The sequence below is a fragment of the Balaenoptera acutorostrata genome, chromosome 12 (genome assembly GCF_949987535.1).
Source record: "Balaenoptera acutorostrata chromosome 12, mBalAcu1.1, whole genome shotgun sequence".
NCBI classification, from domain to species: domain Eukaryota; kingdom Metazoa; phylum Chordata; class Mammalia; order Artiodactyla; family Balaenopteridae; genus Balaenoptera; species Balaenoptera acutorostrata.
In genome coordinates, this window is record NC_080075.1 from 10,066,431 (window position 1) to 10,089,247 (window position 22,817).

The 22,817-nt window shown below is 52.3% G+C and overlaps 1 protein-coding gene across 1 annotated transcript; it reads left to right on the plus strand.

Annotated features, from left to right (window-relative positions):
• The first annotated feature begins 13,444 nt into the window (after positions 1 to 13,444).
• On the plus strand, positions 13,445 to 19,378 carry NEURL3 (neuralized E3 ubiquitin protein ligase 3). Its single transcript, XM_007197342.2, has 4 exons — positions 13,445 to 13,472; positions 16,151 to 16,636; positions 17,608 to 17,679; positions 18,340 to 19,378. Exons 1-4 carry the CDS (start codon positions 13,445 to 13,447, stop codon positions 18,546 to 18,548), a joined length of 795 nt encoding a protein of 264 aa, XP_007197404.2. The 3' UTR covers positions 18,549 to 19,378.
• The last annotated feature ends 3,439 nt before the right edge of the window (positions 19,379 to 22,817 follow it).

A 22,817-nucleotide genomic window follows, 5' to 3' on the forward strand; every position in this document is an offset into this window, starting at 1 on the left:
AGGCAGAAAGGGCGGACTGAGGGGAGGGTGCTTCCTCCAGCCCCACAGGCTCTGCCGGGTCCCCAGGACCCTCCCCGACCCTCCTTGAGGCCCAGATGATTGGGGCTCTCTGTCAGAGGTGAGTGAGGCCTCCCTCTCCTGCCCCAGTAGGCCCTTCTCAGGTCGTTCAAGAAGTCCCTCATGCCTCTGTGCATTTGCACCCTCTGTTCCTTCTACTTTTCCCTCTCCACCGGCTTGCAAATCCTTGCACACCCTCCTGGGGGTAGAGATGTGAAGCTTTTCAGAAAAAATTCTGGGAGTCTCATATTGACCCTCTGGGACCTCTATCTCCTCTTAGAACACGCCTGGCTTCCTATTCTAGAGACCTGCTTGAAACCAACTTGAAAAGAACCCCTCAAGTAGGTTCAAAATCCCCGACACTGGCCCCCTCCCCTCGATTTCACTGCCAGGCCCCTTGGCTCAGCAGGGCTTGCCCTCTGACCAGCATCCTAGTGGACACAGTGAGGCCCAAATTAACAGGGTTTTTTGAACTGACATTAACAGGGAGAGAAACGTTGATCTATAGTAGTAGCTAATCATTGTTTTTTCAGGCTGGACTCCCAGCAGGGAGTGGGTTAGGGGGGGCCCACTGGATTCTGACCCTTCCAACTCAGCTTCCTCAGCCTTTGCAGTCACAGAAACTCTCTGGCTCAGGGACCCTGTTGCACCCAAGTTCGTTCTGACCTCAGGACAGGTGTGGCAAGGAGATGCTGATGGTTCATCTTCCTGGGCCACCCAGAACACCTGGCCTGGCCTCTGCTGCACTGCTGCCGCAGCCCAGCTCGCCGACTCAGCACAAAATTCGCCCTGTAAGCAGGACTGCCGTGAGCTCCCAGGCAGGGCCAGCTGGCCTTCTGAGGAAGAGCCCTGTAGACAGCAAGATGACTGTGGCATAGAGGGCCTGGCTGGTGCACACAGCACACAAGGACAAGCACAGAACATGTCCAAGGTCAGGGTCATGCAGGGTCAGCTGAACGTGTGAGGAGGACACAGATTCCCGCCCCCCCGCCCCCGCCCAACACACACAGGCTCATGGGCAGGGCTGGCAGGGTGGGGTCAGCATGGCCACTGACCCATCAGAACACCTGGCATTAACCTGGCATTACCTCCCTGTGGTTGCTGTGTTGTGGGAAAGTCTGGGGTTCCTGCAGCTCCCCTTTAGAACATCGTGCTCTGGCCAGCGGTGGAGACATACACATGCACACATCCGCACGTCCAACATGCTCCCGCATCAACTGTCGGGCCCACCTCCATGACCGGGAGCATCTTTCCTCTGTGTTTAGCGGTCACTGTTTCAGATTAACTCTAACCCCGTGAAAGGGAAGTGGAGATCAGGGGTGACCGAGAATACCAGGCTGTCTGCCAGCTGCAGGGCCGGGGCTGCCCCCAGTCCAGGAAGCCTTGTGGAGGGAGGAGAGAAGAGACCTCAGGGATCACTTCCTGTGAATGCTCCCACTTCCAAGAGCCCTCTGGACAGAGGAGTCTCCCAAAGGACAGGGTTCTGGGGTCATCATATAACTCCCTGAGGTTTCTCTCTTGTTTGGGGAGGGGCTGGCTGATTAGGTGCACGTGGAAGACTCAGGCAAATAAGGCCCAGAGAAGTTTTATCTCAAGACTCCCAACAGTTTTTTTGTTTTGTTTTTGATCTAATTGTCAACATAAAAAAAACAAAACAAAACGGGGGCGCAGGGGGGAAGTACCATATAAAATTCTAGATCTTGGACTTCTCTTAAAATCAGATCCGCCTCACCAGCCACAGTGTCCTGATGGGGCCTGAGTAGCAGCTGCCCCTCCACCGTCGGGTGGACGCTCTGTGGTTCCCTCAGCCCCTGGATGGCCTCCCCACTCTGAGGCCATTTGTCACTGGGCTTTGCCAGTTTTGTTATCCCCCAGAGGGATTTGAGTGTGGCCAACCCCTGGACGAAGCCTCCATTTTACAGAAGACTTGGCTGGTTTTTGTTTTTAATCAGTGCTTTAGAGCAGGGGAATAACTGTTAATCCAGAGGGGCGAAGAGAGACCTGGCTGCCAAGAAAAAGCTGGGAGCATCTCCATTTTAAGGGGCCGAGTGAGAACTTGGAGTTACGATGGCGGGGAGCAGAGGTGGTTCTGCCTTCTTCTGGTACATTCTGGGAAGCCTCTCTGGCCTGGTTCCATTTTTATAGGGTTTTATATTTTTAAGGGGTTGTACAAAAACAAAAAACAAACAAAAATGAAGAATATGTGACTGAGATCTAAAGCCCCGAATATTCACTATCTGGCCCTTTTCATAAAAAGTTTGCTGACTGATGATTTTACACATGGGAAAACTAAGCTCCAGAAAGGCCACACAGCAGATTGACGGCTGCCTGTATCCACCAGTCTCCTGCTTTTCCTTCAGCCTTGCAGTGAGCACAGGTAGGTGGCCCATCGCCCCTGGGTCAGCCACCTGTGAGAGCAAGGGGTTGGAGGGGGGACCCAAATGAATGCTTGTGCCCCTGATGGTGACCCATGCTTCCTATCCTTTCCCTGACAGTTGCTTTGAATGAGGTATGTTTTGTTACCTTTTACCTGGGGATCTCCAAGCACACGACTGAATTCAGAGAATATAGTTGCTGGTTTCTGTACATTTTCCCCACTGCGGTCTGGCCTGTTCATCAAGAACTCTATGAATCAGACAATTCAAGTGCGTGCAGACACACACAGGCGTGTGTGTGTAGGGGAAATGACTTTTCTGGGTAACTGAGGGTTAACTGGAAACCTGTGTTCTTAGGCCTTGTTGAAATTTTTTCTACAAATGATGAGCATTTCCCCAACTGAGTATTTTGAAAAGTTCCACCACTTTCTAAATATGTGACCTTGGTCAAGTTACCTAACCTCAGTAACCTCAGTTTCCTTATCTGTAAAATGCACCCAGTGCTGCCTCTCTAGGCTGTGAAAGGCACTAGAAAGACGAGCACGTGCTCGAGCGATGGAGCCGTCCTCACTGTTGTTATTGTTCTTGGCGAGTCAAAGGAGCTGGCTGGTCGGCTGAGGCTCTTTGCAGGTATTTAGGATTATGGTTTGGAATCCATTGTGCATTCTGTACATGTTGATGTGGCGATTGGCCAGAACTGGCATCAATCTGCCGTTTCTGTCCCAACTAAGTCCTCCCAAGGAGATGGTTTTCTTATGATTTGCCACTTTCTCATAAAAGCCAGTGCAGTCAGGGCTGCCTGCAACGAACCAAGGACTCTCAGTCTGTTGGGAGCCTGAATGCTGTCTTTATCTGAAGAAGGGTCCACAGATAGAGTGCAGGGCTGGGGCTCAGCGTTCCCATCATGCCATCGCACCCCCATCCTTTCCCATCCTCCCTGCACACGACCCAGGACCCACCCCCTTGCTGAGGGCCAGCTGGGAAAGAGACAGGGAATGGGGGGCCTTGGCTGACCACTGAGAAGGAAAGAAGCTCTGGGGTGAAGGCCCCGGGAGGGCTGTGGGTTCCCAGCAAGTTTAGGGGGTGCTGGGGGGTGTTTGGGGAGGTCCAGGTCTCTGTCTTGGCCGGGTGCCTTCTGGGAAGCTTTTTCCCACTGGCCGTCAGATTGAGACGTTGAGGGGGCTTCCCTGAAGTGGGGAGCCTACAGGAGCCCGAGCTCCTGCCATCTGTGGAGGGGAAGGAGGCAGCCATAGACAGGGAGGGTGGCCACCAGGCACCCCACCCTGCCGGGCCCTCTGCTCTCCGGTCTGACCCCTGCTGCTCCAACCACTTGCCCCCCTCGGGGTGAGGCCGAGGAGGCTGCTGGTGCCGTGAGTAGGAGGCACAGCGCCCACCTTTGGTGAAAAGAATGAGCTCAGAGTCAGATCAGCTGCCAGCCCCGCCCCTTACCGTGTGGCCTTGGGCATGCCACTCCGCCTCTGGGCCTCGCTCTCCTCATCTGTAAAATAGGAGCACTTACTTCTTGGTGTGGATGTGAAGACAGTGAGATTCATGTGTGAGAAGTCAGCCCCATGGGGTCTCTAGGCTGACAGCCTGCCCTCTTCTCAGGGCTGGGCAGAGCTGCATCCGGCCCTGGGGCTGGCAGGGTCTTCCAGACCCAGGGCGGAACACCGTAGGCTTTGGCTTCTGGGCTGGGGACAAAGGCTTCCTCTAATCCTCATCTGTGTTCAGTCCCTCCAGGGTCCCCCTCCAGCTCAGTCTGTCCCGGTCTCTCCACTTCTCGCTCCACACAGCCCACCTGATGGCAATGTAGATTTCAGCTTCTGTTTACCCTACAGCGTGCTCACCAGCAAAAGTTTAGTTTCCACCTGTCACCATACAGTTGACCCCTTTACTCATTTCACCTGCCCCTGGCTTCCCCCGCTCCACTTCCCCTCTGGTAAACACTACTCTGTTCTATGTATCTACATGTTTGTTTTTGTTTGGTTTGGTTTATTCATTTAATTTGTTTTTGTTTGTTTGTTTTTAGATTCCACATAGGATTGAAATCATACAGTATTTGTCTTTCTCTATCTGACTTATTTCACTTAGCATAAGATCCTCAAGGTCATCCGTGTGTCGCAAATGGCAAGATTTCATGTTTTTTATGGCTGAGTAGTATTCCATTGTATACAAAAACCACATCTTTATTCATCCATTGATGGGCACTTGGGTTGTTTCCAAATCTTGGCTATTGTCATTAATGCTGCAGTGAGCATGGGGGTCATATGTCTTTTGGAATTAGTGTTTTCGTTTTCTCTGGATAAAAACCCAGAAGAGGAATAGCTGGATCGTATGGTAGCCCTATTCTTAATTTTTTGAGGAACCTCCATATTGTTTTCTAGAGTGGCTGCACCAATTTACATTCCCACCAACAGTGCAAGAGGGTTCCCTTTTCTCCTATGTGGATTGACTTTTATTTTTCCTGCCTAGGACTCAGTGCGCCTCTTCAATCTGAAGATTCATGCCTTTTTTTCCATTCTAGAAATTTTTCATCCATTTTTGCTTTGAATATTGCAAATATTATTCCTGTCCCATTCATTCTGATTTTTTCTTCTGCAACTTCTATTTGTTGTATATTGAACCATATCATTTTATCATCTGTGTCTCAACCTTTCTTTCAAATGTTCTAGTCCTTTGCCAGAGTGTTGCATTCTGATTAATTTTCTCAGATTTGCCTTCCAGTCAATTCGACTATGTCTAATCTGCTGGCTTGCCTGTCCAATCTGTTTACAAATTCAACGTCTATGTCTTTCATTTCCTTGCTTCCTTTTCAAATCTGTTTCATCCTTTTCAAATCTTTTTCATAGTATCCTGCTCTTTCACTGTCATTTTTATTCCTCCCTTTACATTTTTAATTTTTAACATACCGATTTGATCTCTTTCAGCTTGTCCTGTTACCACAAGTTCTCAGAGATGATTTTCCTATTTGCTGTACTGCTGACTCTCTTTCATGGTAGATAGTTTCTTTGTGTAATTTAATTGGTGTTTGTGAGCTCGTCTTCAGTGAGATTGTTTTGCTCTGTGGGAGTCCTATGTGTCCTGGGCTGTGACAATGGCCTCAGACGTCTGTTTTGTATTTTTTCATGCTAACTGCTCCAAGGGCTCATCAGGGGAGCATTTTTGTGTAAATTTTTCAGCTTGGGAATTCTTCGCCCCATGGAGAGTGTAAGTTTGGATGCCACCTCCATGGACAGTTTGGGTTTTCAGCTCTGATCTTCCCCAGGAATCTTTTCTCCCACCCAGAGCCATAAGGTAAAACCAGATTCACTGTCCATTGCCTAGGTTGTTGAGTAGATTCTTTCCTGATAGGCAGCCTTTCCAGGGTTCTAGCTTATATAGCGGTCTCAGTTCCTTTTCTTCTTCTTTTTCTTTTAAAAATTAATTAATTAATTAATTAATTTTTGGCTGCGTTGGGTCTATGTTGCTGGGCGCGGGCTTTCTCTAGTTGCGGCGAGCGGGGGCTACTCTTCATTGCGGTGCGCAGGCTTCTCATTGTGGTGGCCTCTCTTGTTGCAGAGCATGGGCTCTAGGCACACGGGCTTCAGTAGTTGTGGCACGCAGGCTCCGTAGTTGTGGTGCACAGGCTTTGTTGCTCCACGGCATGTGGGATCTTCCCAGACCAGGGCTCGAACCCGTGTCCCCTGCATTGGCAGGCAGATTCTTAACCACTGAGCCACCAGGGAAGTCCCACAGTTCCTTTTCTTCTTAAGGCCATACCTCTTGACCCTGTGTGGCCAGGGTCAAAGCTCAATTCTGACACCCAGTCCTCTCTGTACACTCAATACCGGGGTGTCTCCCCACACTTTTTTCAAATTCTCCTGTGGTTCAAACGTCTATTCTGAATTTCTCAGTGTTTTCTCAGTGTTATTTCCGTCCGTGGTGTTGCCAAAACCTGAAAGCAGTGGTCTTGGTGTTTGGCGGAGTACCTGGTGGGGGGGTTTGGGGGCCTGAAAGACTGGTCCTGGGGAGAGTATCGGTTCAGAGGGAGAGCTGAACATCTCTGCGTGAGAAATAAACAGAGGCGGCAGGGTGAGGAGAGGGGAAGAATAAAGGGCCTGGGGGTAGGGACGTCCCTGGAGGTCCAGTGGTTAGGGCTCCGCGCTTCCACTGCAGGGGGCATGGGTTCGATCCCTAGTTGGGGAGCTAAGATCCCGCAGGCCGCCAGGTGTGGGAGTGGGCGGAAAGGCCTGGTGTATGAAGGGAGGTCGCGGCTTGTAAAGTAAGAACGGTGAGACACCCCAGGGGCAGAAACAGGACTGTGAAAATACTGTTTGATTGGGCTTTGATTTAACTTTGTTCTTTGTGCCGAGCAGCGCTGTAAATCCCTGCTCTCCCATCACGCACCCGGTGACCGCCACCTTCAAGTCGCTCACAAATGCCTGGGTCAGTGGTACCAGAGTAAAATCAAAGAAAAAGAGCCTATCTGGGGTGTGCTGGGCTACAGGGAAGAAAACCTCCACAGGAAAGGAGACAGGGGAGGAGGATTCGGCAGAAGGAGGCAATGGGCAAGAACTGGGGGGAGGGGGAGGGTGCTTTGTTAACCTCTCCCTGGGGTCCCTGGAGCCTTTGAGGGGAGGCACTGGGTTCCTCTCTGGACCTAAAGAGAGGGCTCAGGAGTTTTACCTCAGCTCTGAGTAGCACAGCGCACTGGGTGAGGCCTGGGGGAGCTCACAGATGGGCCCCACAAACACAGGCTCCATGCGAAGAGGCAGCACCTTGCTTATCCAGAAGCCTAAGGTTTAGCCATCTCATCTCTCCGGAACAGACCTGAGAACAAGAACACGTACTGAGCTTTTTTTTTTTTTTTTTAAATTTCACTTGATAGTGGAATTTATTGTACACATTTCTACTTCTGAAAGCGTCATTCTTTTGGTTTTTATTTTTTTATTTTTTGGCCGTGCCATGCAGCATGCAGGATCTTAGTTCCCTGACCAGGGATGGAACCCGGGCCCCCTGCAGTGGAAGTGCGGAGTCCTAACCACTGGACCGCCAGGGAATTCCCTCCATGTACTGAACTTTTGCACATTTTTCAAATGCCTTTGGGACATTTACTCAGGTGACTAGTTATCTTTATTTTAGAATTATTAAAAGGGTGGAGAACTTTGGTATCAGTTCCGGTGTAACCTCTACTAGCTACTCAAGCTTGAGCCTCAGTTTCCCCGTCTGAAACGCACCCAGGTCACACGGCCAGTGGTGGCAGAGACCCAACCCTGTGATGGCACTAAGCTATCCTGTGTACTTAGCACAGGACCCTGGGAAGGTCTGCTGACTGTCCCACTGAAGGACTCAATGAGTTAACGAAGTTCCTGGTAAGGCCACACACGAGGGACGCATGTCCTCTCACAGATGGAGAGAATGAAGTGCAGGGTGATGCCCGGAGCACTTGTCTGCGGTCATTACCAAAAAGCCCCCCACCCCGCCCTCAAAATCAACCCTCAGGACGAGCTAGACCCACAAGACAGAATTCGAGGACCTGTCTTCCTTCCCTCGATCATGTTTTCACACATAATCGGAAGCTGAGAGAGGAAGCAGAAGTCAATGGGTGCACAGCCCAGCGAGGGCAGAGACACCCTGCTGTTAACCCCTTCATCCCTGGGGGATGGGTCAGTTCTTATTCTGCGTCTGAAAGCTCAAGGGGTGGGTGGAGAGGCCCCTAGGGAGACAGAATAGGCCGGAGACCACTCTGGTGCTGGACATCTGGGGTCCCATCTCTGCACCCGTGCTCGCAGGTGTTCCATGCTCAAAGCTCTCTCTTCCCTTCACCACTCCCCCTGGCTGCCACCCCCTTTTCCCTGCACCCTGTGATTGCTCCTCCCCCTCCAATATCCATTCTCTCCTTCTCTCCTAGGATAATGGCTGGCCCCCATTCCTAGATGGGCACAGAACTGTCCAGAATAAAGGCTATATTCCTAGTCCCTGTAGCTGGATGTGGCCAGTGGGAGGTGAGCTGAAGTAAGGGGTTGTGTGAACCTTCCTGGCTGTGCCCTAAAAGGGAAGGGGCAAGCTGTGCCCTGCCTGGGCCCCTTCCTCCTGCTGCTGGCCCATGGCTATGGGGCAAGCACTCTGGGCCACGTGGAGGGAGCAGGACCCCAGGGAGGATAAGCAAAAGTTGGAAGTGGCCTGGCCCATGATGGCTTCCTAGAGCAGAGTCCCCACCTCCAGACTTGGACTTGGAAGGAAATGAACCTCAGTCTTGAGCAATTTTGAGCCTCTGTCAAGGGCAGCTGCCCTCACAGCCTATCAGATACAGGTATACATACGAATCCATGTCTCCAGCAGCTGCCCCTGGCTTCTGCCTGCACCCCTCCTCTCCAACCACTGACCTCCTTCCCGACAAACCCAATGGCTTCTTCCCAGCTGTCGTCCCGCCGGACCCCTGGGTTGAGCTTGGCAGCCTCCTGCTCCTCCCTCTCGGCCCATCCTTAGCTTCTGGATGTCACGCTCCTTGCACCTCCCATGTCTCTGACGTCCCTCTCCGTGTCCTTTGAGGGCCTTTATTCCTGTGCTTGTCCCTGACATGTTGGTTTCTCCAAAGTTCTGTCTAAGATCATTTTGGGGATAAGGGCTAGATTGGCCTTCTAAATGGAAGGGGGGATTTCTGGGCTGAGCGGTGGGGTACTGTCCACTCAGACTCCAAGCCGGGCCTTTTCTCCTGGGTGGACATTGCCCATGCCGTATGCTGGGCTCGTGCAAACGTACGTGGGCCACTGCTCTGCTCACGATGGCTGGCTGGACTTTCTCCCTCTGCGCCAGCAATTGTTATGTTTTTTTATTTTCCAGAATGGGGCTGGGTCTCCTTAGAATCATCTCTGTGGGGTCCACGGCTGGCCCTCACCCTCCTGCTCGGCTGTGTCCTGGCACGTACATAACTCCCTTCCCAATCCACCAGCTTGGGCTGCTGGTGCTCCTGCCTGGGAGATTTGGTCGAGCCAGGGGCTGCCCTGGCTCTGCTGGGTCAGAGGTCCTCAGGGCCCTGGAGATGCACAGTGCTGGTGACTCACTCCCCAGCGAGCTCACATGGGGCTCTGGGTACCCTGCCCCGCAGCAGGAAGACCGTAGGGCACTCGCAAGGCCCCAGGAAAGGCACTGATGTCCCCTCCAGTAAGGGGAGGCCCTTACTGCCCCTTTAATGGTAAGAGCTGATATTTACTGACAGTTCCTTTGCCTGTGCTAAGCACTCACCCTTCAGTCCTCCTATCAGCCCCAAGGTAGGCACAGGGAGAAGGAAAACAGGAAACCAAAAGAGGAGAGGGTATGCCTCTCCCCTCCCCCTTTCCCTCACCTCTGGGCTGCCACACTGGCCTCGCAGCGGTGCCTCCTCTCCCCCGTCCCCACCCCGGCTCCCCTCTCCGGCCGGCGTCACACTCACAGGATGGGGTTGCTCTAGTGCTGGCACGGCAGGAGCCAGGGGGCCCAGGGCAGTGGAAGCTGTAGCGAAGTCAGGGCCCAGGAAGATCTGCACGGGGCAGAAGTGTGTGGACGTAAGAGCACAGACCTAACTTGGGGCTGGCTACTTTGCGGGCACACCCTAGCCTCCCTCTCTGACCTCTGGACCTCTGGGTCGGGTCCAGCTATTGACCAAGAGGATTTGGTTGACCCCCAGAAGTGCTGGGGGCTCACTGGCAGGAAGCGAGTGGGCAGAGAGACCCACTGCCGGGGGACACAGGTGGGAGCCACTGCGGTCCCAACCATTTCCTTCCAGGGTATTAGATCCACGGTCAGTTCCATTTATCTCCACCAGGTGGCAGTGCTAGCCAAGCCCTCTGGCTTCCAGGGAGGGGGTTTTTCCAAGGAAGTGTGGATGCACGACCATTCATCAGCTCACTCAAAATCAGAGTCAGGTATTCACCCAGGAGTGGAATCGCTGGGTTGTTAAGTAAGCTGATGGACAATTTTTAAAGAAACTGCGACACTGCACTGTTTGACACTGACAAATCCTTGCTGACTGCCTCCTGTGCACACGGCCCTGATTGTTCTAGGGGCTGGTCTCCAGGCCTGGCAGCCCCCTGCCGTCCGAAATTTCGGCTTGACGGAGAACAGTTGAGCACAGGCAAGGGGCCTCAGGGCCCTGAAGGCAGGAGACACCAGGGGCTGGGCTGCCTATCGGGGTCCCAGGTTGGTCTGGATTCCCACTGGCTTCCCACTTCTGCTTGACTGAAGGCTGGCGTGAACCCTGGGCAAGAGCTCAGCTTCCTCGGCTGTGTGGTGGAGGCTGAAGCAGCTGTCCAGAAGCTTCTCAGAGCACTTGAGGCATCTTAGGAGATGACCTGTAGGACAGCCCTTTGTAATGATGGGGGTCTGGGCAAACTGAGGGTTGACTGCTAGTGAGGGGACCCTGGGTGGGGAGGGAGGGACTGTGGGGACCTTCAAGGTGGGGGGAAGAGGGGCAGAGGTCTCAGAAGCCTCAGCCCCTCTGACCTCTGGTCCTGGGGGCGCCCATCCTATTTTTGAGGGCTCACGTGCTCGCGCCTCCTGCCGTACCGGCTACAGCCAGCAGGGGGCGCCTCAGAGACTGCCCTTCTCTTGGAGGGCCAGTCATTGCCTTCCAGGAACAAACGTTTGCAGAGGCCTTGCGGCCAGGCGGGTGGCCTGGAAGGGAGAGTAGGGTGCAGTCTCCATCGTGGGATGGCCTCTGCCTCACACTCGGGCAACCAGTCAGCAACTCTCCCTACTAGTGTCAGTTGAATGGGGAAGACGTTAAAATGCCCAGAGGAGCCGTGGCCTGAAAGAGGATGGTGCAGGCGGCACAGCATGGCAGGCAGGGCACCCACTCTCCAGCCAAACAGCCTGGGCCACGCCCTGGTCTGTCACTTGTATTTGTGAACAAGTTGCTTCACCTCTTTGTGCCTCAGTTTCCCCATTTATAAAATGAGAATGACTACAATAAATAGAACCTTTTCAAGAACTTGCCATGAGGATTAGCAAGTTAATACAGCACTGGACTTAGAACAGTAGTGTTTATTAAATAAATAAATGGTGGAGTGTGTGATGGGAGGGGCGGCCCGGGCACCCCCATCCCTTGGATTTCAGTTCTTAGAACACCTACCCAGCTGAGGTCCTGACCACCTCAGCCTGCTGGCACTGGGCAGCCTGATGTCTGCAGCTTGTCCAGTAATTTTCCTGATGGGCTGAAGCTCAAGGCCTGATTTCCCTGATAAGACTCCATAACTATCTCTTTGATGGGAATGTGGTTTATCAACAAGCTGCTCTTGACGCCAGCCCTACAGGCGGAGACCGGGTGAGGGAGGGGGAGGGGGAAGAGGTAGGCTCTCTGGCTCCAGCACTGCCCAGAGACAAGGGGATGCCCTGAGCCCGGATCCCTCAGGCTGGGCCAACAGGACCATCAGCCGTGGACTCACTGTGATGGCTGTTGACTTCTCACCAGTTTGCCTTTGACCTTTGGAAGACAGTTTCTAGAGAGCCTGGCAGGGGGCTTGGTGTGGAAGAGAAGGTCCAGGGTCACAGCAACGTCTTCTGAAGTCAACTGGGGCCAAGCAACGGTCACCAGGACCGAAGCCACGGCACATGGGGGCCGGAAGGGACCCACAGACCAGCTCATCTGGGCTTCCCATTTTACACACGGGGACACCAGGGCCCAGGGAGGGTAAGAGAGGGCAAACTGACACAGGGGACAGAATCCGGGTCTCCAAACACCCACCCTTCCCCACGCCCCCTAAACTCCCCAGCCCAGTCAACAGCACCACTGTCCCCACGTCCTTCTGGGACATGCATGGGGCATATCCACCCCTTCAGCCCAGTTCAGAGCAGTCACTGATCATGGCCTTGATCCAGGGTCTTGGGAGGGCCTTAGCCTGGAGGTCAAGGGCCAGAGTACCCGCCTGCCTCCAGACTAACCTAGGGCTTGTCACCTAAAGTGGGGTCTGCAGAACCACCTTGTTTGAAAAGCAGAATCCCACAGGTGCCCCAGAGCTTCTGAATCAATCTTCATCTGAATAAGATCCCCGCGCTAGGTTCACATGCACATCGCAGTCTGAGAAGCGCTCTGTTAGAGCAAAAGCCACTTTCCCGCCACCAGCCTCAGTTTCTCTCACGGAAGGGGCAGAAGATCTCTGACCTCTTTTCCACCTCTACCACCCTGGAAGCAAGGCCTTGGGCGTGACCTCCTGCGGGACTCTCTGCGTTTCGTGGGGGATTCTGGGAAGTGGAATTCCAGCTCCAGCAAAGCTGAGGAGCAATCGACATCTCTCCCATTCCGTCTTGCTGGGCCCTCTCCTCTCTGCTGGAGACCCGGGCCTGGGGCAACTTCACAGGTCCTGGAATGCAGCTAATTCAATTCAGTCCACTTCACCAACACTGATTAAGCGCCTCCTGTATGCTGGGGTCAGTAGCAGTGAATCATTGCTACCCTGGCTGTACATTAGAATCATCCGTGGTGCTTTTATTTTTATTAGTTTGTTTTTTGTTTATTTTATTTTTTACTTTTTGGCCATGCTGCACGGCTTCTGGAATCTTAGTTCCCTGACCAGGGATCGAACCTGTATCTCCTGCAGTGGAAGCACGGAGTCTTAACCACTGGACTGCCAGGGAAGTCCCTGGGGTGCTTTTTAGAAATGCCAGTGCTGGGCCCCACCCCAGGCCACTGGGATCGAGGTCTCTGGGGGCAGGTCTGGGGACAGGTACTCATTAACGTGACTCAGGCAATTATAATGCACAGTCGGGTTGAGAGCAACTGGCCAAAAGTAAGAGAGAAATCTATGCCAAATCCTACCCAGGCCATCTCCTCAGTCCCCGCTTCCTCCAGGCCAGCCAACTGCAGCAGGCCTGTTGCAAGCCAGAGGAAGTCATCAGGAAATTCCCTGGATATGGTAACCTGTGACTGCAATCTCTAATTAATCATCAACAGTGTAATATGATCCTGGCGCATGACAAGGGGACCTGCTGAATCCTTTGAAAACCTGTCCACTGGCCTTCTTCAGACCCAGGGACCAGTGTCCGAGGACCCCAGGCTGATGGGGGCTCAGAGCTGCTCCCAGGCTGGTAAGTGGGAGCCCCAAGCTTGGTCCCTGGACCAGGAGTGCAAGAAGCAGAGGGGGTGCTCTGTGTTATTGCTGGGGAAGAAGTCTCGGGAGGTAGAGGTATAGTCAGTGTAAATATCGTTCAGGAGGAGTTTCTGATACAGGCTGGGCTGACCTAGGTAGTGAACTATTAGGAGGCAGTGAGGTAGCGAAATTCCTTTCCTTGCAAGAATCCAAGAGAGGCTGAGTGACTCGGGTCCAGAATCCCTGCAGTGATGCGATGACCCACATGACCCATTTGCCTTTGGATCCTGCTTTGCAGAGAGAAGAATGGCTGGGGTGGGAACAGGGTAGAGTGTAGGGGGCCTGGTGGAAGACTAGGGGTCCCAGCTCTGCCCCATGGAGCTGTGGGACCTTGGGTGAGTTCCATTTCTCCCTGGGACCTCAGTTTCCTCACCCGCAGGCTGGGGGCCAAGCAACATACCTTGCCGGTTACAGAGCTGCCAGAAGCACAAACCACAAGGTCACCAGGCACCATGGTTCTCTGCCAGCCTCACCTGAGGCCACAGCGTCCCCTTAGTGTGCGGGGCAGGAGATGGAGAACCGGGTCTTTTACCAACAGAGGTCAGGGATGGGCGGTGACCCAGCCAAGTGAGGGGGGTGGCCCCCACCCTCCAGGACCCCCTACCCGCCCCCCGCTCCCAGCCCGATGCCTGTCCAGGTGGGCACTGAAGTCCTCACATTCAGGATCCCCAGACAAGTACCTGGAGACTCCAGGCCTGGGCTGTCAGGCATATCATTCCCACTGTGGATAAGGGACCAAACCCAGAGGGGCAGTGACCTGCCTAGGTCAGCAGCAGAGCTGCGGCTAGAATCCAGGTGCTGGTCCTCACTGCCCTCCACAGGGTCTCCTGGCTGCCCCAGCAACTTGAGTGGATGCAAGGACAGGTCCACCTGATGTCAGGACCCTCAATTCTGGCTCCTGGTCACCATCTGTGCCTTCTCTGGGCCTCCCTTGCCGGTGCACAGCCTGGAGGAGCAAGGGTTGGTGGGCCAACCCTTTGGGAAGGGAGGGAGAGACCAGGGCATTCCCGGAAGGGGTGGTGGCATGGGCAGGGGCGTGGGTGAGGGTGAGGGAGGGGTGAGCTTGGATAGCAGGGTGGGTTCAGAGGCCCCCCAAGCCAGGGTGAGCGCTTGTCCCTCACACCTTGGGTGAGGGAACCATGCCAGGCTTGTCTTTGGCCTTTGGAGGTCAGGGATGGATTCACTGTGACCTTAAGGGTGTCCCTTGTGCCTGACCAGAAGGAGCCTCCCCTCCTTGTGCTGGGCTGGAACCTTGCAGGCATGTGGGTGTCAGAGAGAAGGGCCAGGAGGGAGGGGCCTTGCTCCTTGGGGCTGGGGTCTGGCTCAAGTTTTTTTTTTTTTTTTTTTGGCTGCGCCGGGTCTTCGTTGCTGTGCGCGGGCTTTCTCTAGTTGCTGAGAGCGAGGGTTACTCTTTGTCGTGGTGCGCGGGCTTCTCGTTGTGGTGGCTTCTCTTGTTGCGGAGCACGAGCTCTAGGCGCGCAGGCTTCAGTAATTGTGGTATGTGGCCTCAGTAGTTGTGGCTTGCGGGCTCTAGAGCGCAGGCTCAGTAGTTGTGGCGCACGGGCTTAGTTGCTCCGCGGCATGTGGGATCTTCCCGGACCAGGGCTTGAACCCGTGTCCCCTGCATTGGCAGGCGGATTCTTAACCACTGCCTGGCTCAAGTTTTGACTGAATTCACCTCTTTTAATTTTTTATTTCCCTCTTCCAACCCAGAAAGAGCAGGGCCAGGAGGGGAGGAGGAGGGTATGGGGAGAGAGAGAAGGCCTATGGAGCTAAGAGCCGTTCTGGGGGCAGGAAGCTCCGCCAGCTTCCTCCAGGCCTCTGGGGCTGAGAGAAAGGGCTGCCCAGCAAGGAACTTACCCTTCCTGGCTGCCAAGTGGAGTCAGGTCAGGAAGTCCCCTGATTTCAAAGCCTACCCAGGCCTTGGCTGGGCCCAGCCCACGATTCTGAAGGGCTGACCTGGGACTCCCCGTCAACAGGCTTTGCCCCCTCACCGGATTGGGAGTTGCCAGGCACCTTCTTTCCCAGGACAAGAAAGTCACCCTGTTTGGGGGCCATGGGCTTCACAAGTCACGCGGGTTCTCTGTGGGAAAATCAGAAAGTCACACAGGCAGAGAGGAAAACACAGCACCAGAGACGACCACAAAAAGCATGTCAGCCCATTTCCTTTCAGGCTGTTTCTAGAAACAGATGAGATATACATGTATATAGTAAACGTATAAGTGTATGTGTCAAAACCAGGGTCATATTCTGTCTACCGTTCTAAAACCTGCTCTTCCTAGTTAACGGCAATAACAGCCATTACCAGGTATCCAGAGCCGGTACTGCCATTAAAGGAACTGCGGTTCCTTTAATTTTTACAACAATCCTACGGGAGGGGAACTGAGGCTTGGGGAGATTTACGAGGGAACTAAGATCCCTGACAGGCAAAGCGGGCTCCTCACAGGTTCTAATGTTGGGGGGAGGTGGGGGGGTAAGAGCGGGGACAGTGGCACCGGGGAGCGAGGGTTGGTGGAAACGCCCTCTCCCCTGGGAGGGTGGGGGGTGCTGTGATGGCCTTTGCAGCCCGTGGGTCCGGCCCGCCCCGCCCCGCACTGACACCTCCCGCCCCCGCAGACGCCAAGATGCCCCGAGAGGCGCTCCGTTTCCACGCCGAGGCCGTGGGCGCGCAGGTGCGTCTGGACGCGCAGCGGAGCACCGCGCGCAGGCGCGCCACGTTCCATGACGGCATCGTGTTCAGCCAGCGGCCGGTGAGGCCCGGAGAGTGCGTGGAGCTGCGCGTGCTGTTTCACGAGCGCGGCTGGGTTGGCGGCCTCCGCGTAGGCTTCACGCGCCTGGACCCCGAGCGGGTGACCGCGCCCAGCCTACCGCCCTTCGTGTGCCCGGACCTGGAGCAGCAGAGCCCGACGTGGGCGGCCATGCTGCCCGACGGCTGCGGGCTCACCGGGGACGTGGTGTGCTTCTGGGTGAACCGCCTGGGCCGGCTCTTCGCCCAGGTAAACGCGGGCCCCCGGCTCCTGCTGCGCAAGGGCGTGCTCATGGGCGCCCCGCTCTGGGCCGTGATGGACGTGTACGGGACCACCAAGGCCATCGAGCTGCTGGGTGAGGCCCCGGGTGGGGACCCAGGCTCCTCCCCTGGGCGGGAGGAGGTGGAGGCTCGGGCGGTACTTCACCTGCATCCAGAGCCGCGGGGAGAACTGTTGTTTCATTCATATGCGGTCAGTTTTTACATCAGCTCATGTCAGGGTATGAAGATGGGCGCTGGGGACCAGACCTAGTCATAGGGAGGGCAGCCTTATCTCTGAAGAATGAGAAGACGTGCTCAGCACCCCAAACATCTGTTAGAGGGCTGATCTCTTTCACAAAGGAAGAAATTTGGGGGCTAGGCTTTGCAGTCTAAGTAGGAGTTTGCTGAGACAAGGGTGGCAACAAAGGGAACGTAAGTGTGAGAGAGGTGAGTAAGAAGGCAGCCTGTGGGGCAAAAGTGAGATGTTCAGGCACTGGATGGGGAAACAAGGACCACCTGAAAGGAGAGAGGATTTCAGGAGAGGGAAGAGGTACAAGAACACTCATAAAAAGAAATTTTGGCATTCTGGGCTGGTGTTCCATTGGCTTGCACAAGCATTCCAGACACCGCCGCGCGTTTGTTTTTCACACTGCTTGTCACAGCTGCTGGAGCCTCACCTCTGGAGCACCTGAATTGGCAGGTCTGGAGTGAAGCCCGAAGCACCTGTTTTCCCTCCTGGGGGATTTTGAAGCACATCTGGGTTGGGGACCGTGAATAATGCTGAAGGTCTCCACTCAAGCAGCGGAAGTAGGGCAAACGGGAGCTGTCTAAAGGAAGGGTGGATTAGGAAGAGGAACTTGCAGTTCTACAGATTCTCTGCTGGGTTAAACTGGGAAAGGGGCGGCCAGGACAGGGCTGGGTGACCAGCTTGGAGCTCCAGCATTGCACCCCAGAAAAGAAAGGGGATGGACACTTTGCTTTAGGGGCAGGGACTGGGGAGGTGGGAGGGAACGAGGACACCCTGACTTTGCTTTCCCCAGGCCCTGACTTTCCCTTTCTGCCTTAGATCCTACAGTCAGTGCCTCCACCCCAACCATGCCACGGGTCCTCAGTGATGAGGCTCTGCCTGAGCCCAAAGGTGAGTGGCTTCCCCGAGCCCCAGGGACTCCCCAGGACTCCAGCACTAGGGGAGCTGGGGGAGGCCCCAGCCCTGGGAACTCAGTTAAGTCTTTCCAAGTCCTATCAAGTCTCCCACGGGCTTTAGGCCAAAAAGATTCGGCTCCGCCCCTGGAAACCTAAAAGCAATTTAACAGCTCTGCCTTCTGGGACATTGGCTAACTTCACAAGTTACTGGAGCACATTCATGAACAGATATTATTTTGTCCGTCTGCTTTTAAAAAAGCAATCCACGTTCATAGTAAAAGCTTTGCCAAACAGAAATAAAATACATATTAAAGGATAAGAAAGGAAGTAAAACAAAAACAAAAACAAAACACACCCCCCAAACCTCGCATTACCTGTTAGGTGGATTTCCTCCCAGTATTTTGTGGACTTCTATATGGGGAGTTATTTGTGCTTTGTTTTCCTTTTTTCTAAATTGGAATCTTATGATATGTATGTTTGTACCTTACGGTTTTCGTCCCAACTTTTTTCACTTGATTACATTGTGAGCATTTTCTTACAAGGTAATATTCTTCAGAATCCGACTGCAGAGTTCTCTGTCCTGTGGTTATATCGTGAGTGGGCTGCCCACCCCTTGCCCCCAAGTGCCCCTGACCTCTGTTGTCCCCTTTCCCAGGCACAGCAGGAGAGGAGTGTGCCATCTGCTTCCACCAGGCTGCCAACACCTGCCTTGTCCCCTGTGGCCACACACACTTCTGCAGCTGCTGTGCCTGGCGGGTCTTCAGGGACACGGCCAGATGCCCCGTGTGTCGCTGGGAGATTGAGGCGGTGGCCCCGGCTTGGGACCGTCCTGCTCTGGGCCCTGGTATAGGTGCACAGCTCTGAGCCCGGCCCCTGCCAAGGGACGAGGTGCAGCTCTGCCCTCTTTCTGGAGAAGAGTCAGAAAGCCTGGTTAGCAACAGGTGTGGCGGAGAGATGGAGTCAGGGCCGCAATGGCTCTTCCCCCTCCTCAGCAGGAGGGGGCCAGTGGACCAAGGAGGTGCCCCTTTCTGCCCACATCAGAACTACCTCCCTGGTGGGTGCCTGGCTGGAGAAAGTGGCTCAGCACGGGCCAGCGGGGTTCTCACCCCTCTGCCTAGCTCCAGGTTCATTTTTGCGTGCCAAGGCTTTTGGCTGGTCACCTGGTTCAGCCACCATGAACCTAGCAATCCCTGGTACACCGGAGTCCCAGGAACCCACATGTGTCAGTGAGAAGGGCCTTTGTGTAGAGACGGGGCAGCCTGATCCCTGGTTTTATGGCTAAGGAAGTTAAGGTACCTGCGCGTGTCTGGTGAAGCCCTGCCAACCCCGGGGTATTGAGGAGCCTGGACCAGATGCAGGGAGCATCTGGGTGGAATTTTGTTTATTTATTTATTTTTTAAATTGAAGTATAGTTGTTATATGGTATTAATAAGTTATAGATGTACAATGTAGAGATTCACAATTTTTAAATGTTATACTTCATTTATAGTTATTATAAAACTATTGGTTGTATTCCCCCTGTTGTACAGTATATCCTTGTAGCTTATTTTGTACCTAATAGTTTGTACCTCTTAATCCCCTACCCCTAAATTGCCCCTCCCTGTTTCCTCTCCCTACTGGTAACCACTAGTTTGTTCTCTGTATCTGTGAGTTTGCTTTTTTGTTATATTAACTAATTTGTTATATTTTTTCAGATTCCATATATAAATGATATCATACAGTATTTGTCTTTCTCTGTCTGACTTATTTCACTTAGCATAATGTTCTCCAAGTACATCCATGTTGCTGCAAATGGCAAAATATAATTCTTTTTTATGGCCAAGTAGTATTCCATTGTATATGTATACCAAACTTCTTTATCCATTCATCTGTTGATGGACACTTAGGTTGCTTCCATATCTTGACAATTGTAAATAAGGCTGCTGTGAACATTGGGGTGCATGTATCTTTTCAGTCTGTGTGTCTCTATATTTGAAATAAGTCTCTTGTAAGGCAGCACATATGGGTCTTGTTTTTGTATCCCTCAGCTACTCTATGTCTTTTGGTTGTAAATTTAGTCCATTTACATTTAAGGTAATTATCAATATGTGTTCTTATTGCCATTTTGTTAATTGTTTTGGGTTTGTTTTTGTAGGTCTTTTTTTTCCTTCTTGTTTTGTTCTCTTGATATTTGATGACTATCTTTAGTGTTATGTTTGGATTCCTTTTTCTTTTTTGTGTGTTTATCTGTTATAGATTTTTGGTTTGTGGTTACCATGAGTCCATACATACATACATATATATACATATATATATAGACACACACACACACATACACATATATATGTATATATATGGTTGTTTCAAGTTGCTGATTTCTTAATTTGAAATACATTTTAGCAGATATAGAGAACAGACACCTTGGTGTATGGACACCAAGGAGGGGAAAGGGGAGGTGGGATGAATTGGGAGATTGGGATGGACATATATACACTAATATGTATAAAATAGATAACTAATGAGAACCTGCTGTATAGCACAGGTAACTCCACTTTGCTGTACAGTAGAAACTAACAAAGCATTGCAAAACAACTATACCCCAATTTAAAAAAAAAATGCATTTAAAAAACCCTGCATTTGTACTCTCTTCCCCTCACAATGACTGTTTTTGATGTTGTATTTTGCATATAATTATTTTGTGTATCCCTTAACTGCTTATGTGGATAGAGATGATTTTACTACTTTTGTCTTCTAACCTCCCTACTAGCTTTGTGTGTGGATGATTTCCTACCTTTACTGTATGTTTGCCTTTACCAGTGAGCTTCCTCATTTCATAATTTTCTTGTTGCTAGTTGTGGCCTTTTCTTTTTAACCTAGAGAAGTTCCTTTAACATTTGTTGTAAAGCTGGTTTGGTGGTGTTGAACTCTTTTAGCTTTTGCTTGTCTGTAAAGCTTTTGATGTCTCCATTGAATCTGAACGAGAGCCTTGCTGGGTAGAGTACTCTTGGTTGTTGGTTTTTCTCTTTCATTACTTTAAGTATATCATGTCACTCCTTCTGGCCTGCAGAGTTTCTGTTAAAATATCAGCTGATAGCCTTATGGGATTTCCCTGTATGTTATTTGTTGCTTTTCCCTTGCTGCTTTTAATATTCTCTCTTTATCTTTAATTTTTGTCATTTTAATTACAATGTGTCTTGGTATGTTCCTCTTTGGGTTAATCCTGTATGGAACTCTCTGTGCGTCCTAGACTTGAGTGACTGTTTCCTTTCCCAGGTTAGGGAATTTTTCAGCTATTGTGTTTTCAAATATGTTTTCAGCCCCTTTCTCTCTTCCGCTTCTGGGGCCCATATAATGCAAATATTAGTGCATTTGATGTTGTCCTAGAGGGCTCTTAAACTATCCTCATTTCTTTTCATTCTTTTTTCTTTTTTCTGTTCAGTGGCAGTGATTTCCAGTACTCTGTCTTCCAGCTCACTGATCTGTTCCTCTGTATCATTTGGTCTGCTGTTGATTCCTTCTAGGGTATTTTTCATTTCAGTTATTGTATTCTTTGTCTCTGTTTGGTTCTTTATATTTTCTAACTCTTTGTTGAAAACCTCTAACTGCTTGTTCTGTGCATCCATTTTTCTCCCGAGTTTTTTGATCGTCTTTACGATTAATTGCTCTGAACTTTTTCTTCAGTAGATTGCCTGTCTCCATTTTACTTAGTTCTTCTTCTTGGGGTTTTATTTTGTTCCTTCGTCTGGAACATGTTCTTCTGGTGCCTCATTTTGTCTAAAGTGCTGTTTGTATTTTTATGTATGTGGTAGGTTAGTTACATCTCTCGACCTTGGAGAAGTGGCCTCATGTAGGAGACGTCCTGTGTGTCCCAGCAGTGGACCCCCCTCTCATCACCCAAGCTATATGTTTTAGGGGTTCCCCCTAAGAGGGCTGTGTGGGTCCTTCCATTGTGGTAGGCTATGTGAGCAGTCTGGTACAGGCTTGGTTGGCCCCTACCCCAGTTGGTTGCCAGGCCCTGCCTTGCGTGCATGCTGCTGGCTGCTGGTTAGCAAGGCTTGGTCATGAGGCAGCTGGCTGAGGAACCCCAGGGGGCCCTGGGGCTAGTGTTGGCTCACTGGTGGGCAGAGTTAGGGTCCAGAATACTCTGGGGTTGTTGCCTGCCCACTGGTGGATGAAGCCAGGTTCTAGGGTTGGTGCTAGACTACTGGCAGGCAGAGCTGGGTCCTGGAGTCTGGCTGCAGGGCCCAGGGATCCCAGAGCTGGTGTCGGATTGCTGGTGGGGTGAGGGGAAGGGCTGGTCCCTGACACAGTTGGGTATGGAGTCCAAGGTGTCCCAAAGCTTGCGTTGGCCTGTTAGTGAGCCAAGATGGCAGCCACCAGCAGCAGTGTTCACGCGGTAGAATGAGTGCCCCAGAATGTTTGCTGTCAGTGTCTATGTCCCCAGGGTGAGCCACAGCCGCCCCCTACCCCCACCTCTCCAGGAGACTCTCCAAGACCAGCAGGTAGGTCTGGCCCAGGCTCCTATCACATTACTGCTTCTGCCCTGGGTCCCAGTGTGTGTGGGATTTTGCATGCACCCTTTAAGAGTGAGGTCCCTATTTCCCCCCGTCCTTTGGGACTCCGGAAATTGAAGTTGGCCTTCCAAGCCAAATGCACTGGGGGCTTGTCTTCTCAGTGCCTGACCCTCAGGCTGGGGAGCTTGACATCAGGCTCAGAGCTCTCACTCCTGTGAGAGGAACCTCTGCAGTTCCTCTCCAGCTTGTGGGTTGCCCACCCAAGGGCATGGGACTTGATTATATGGTGAGTTCGCCCCTCCTACCCATCTCAGTATGGTTACTTCTTTATGTCTTTAGTTGTAGAAGATCTTTTCTGGTAGGTCTGGTCTTTTTCATCAATGGTTGTTCTGTATATAGTTGTGATTTTGGTGTGCTTGTGAGAGGAGATGAGCTCAGGGTCTTTCCATCTTGGCCGCTGTCCGCCTGGTAGAATGTTGACAGTCTGTATGGAAGCTGGGTCACTTTAACAAGTCCTCTGTAAAGGCAATCAGTAGTCACCTGCCCCGCCTTCCTTGCAGGGCAGTTGTGAAGTCCCAGTGAGATCGTGCATCTGAAGATGAGTCAACGTATGAGAGTGCACTGTTACCATTGTGCTTAT

Bases quoted from the DNA above. Each gene is read 5' to 3' on its own strand.
- NEURL3 (XM_007197342.2), top strand. From the start codon at position 13,445: ATGGGGGCTCAGAGCTGCTCCCAGGCTG. The intron at 13,473-16,150 runs GTAAGTGGGAGC...CCGCCCCCGCAG, and splicing joins TCAGAGCTGCTCCCAGGCTG to ACGCCAAGATGCCCCGAGAG. The intron at 17,680-18,339 runs GTGAGTGGCTTC...CCCCTTTCCCAG, and splicing joins GGCTCTGCCTGAGCCCAAAG to GCACAGCAGGAGAGGAGTGT.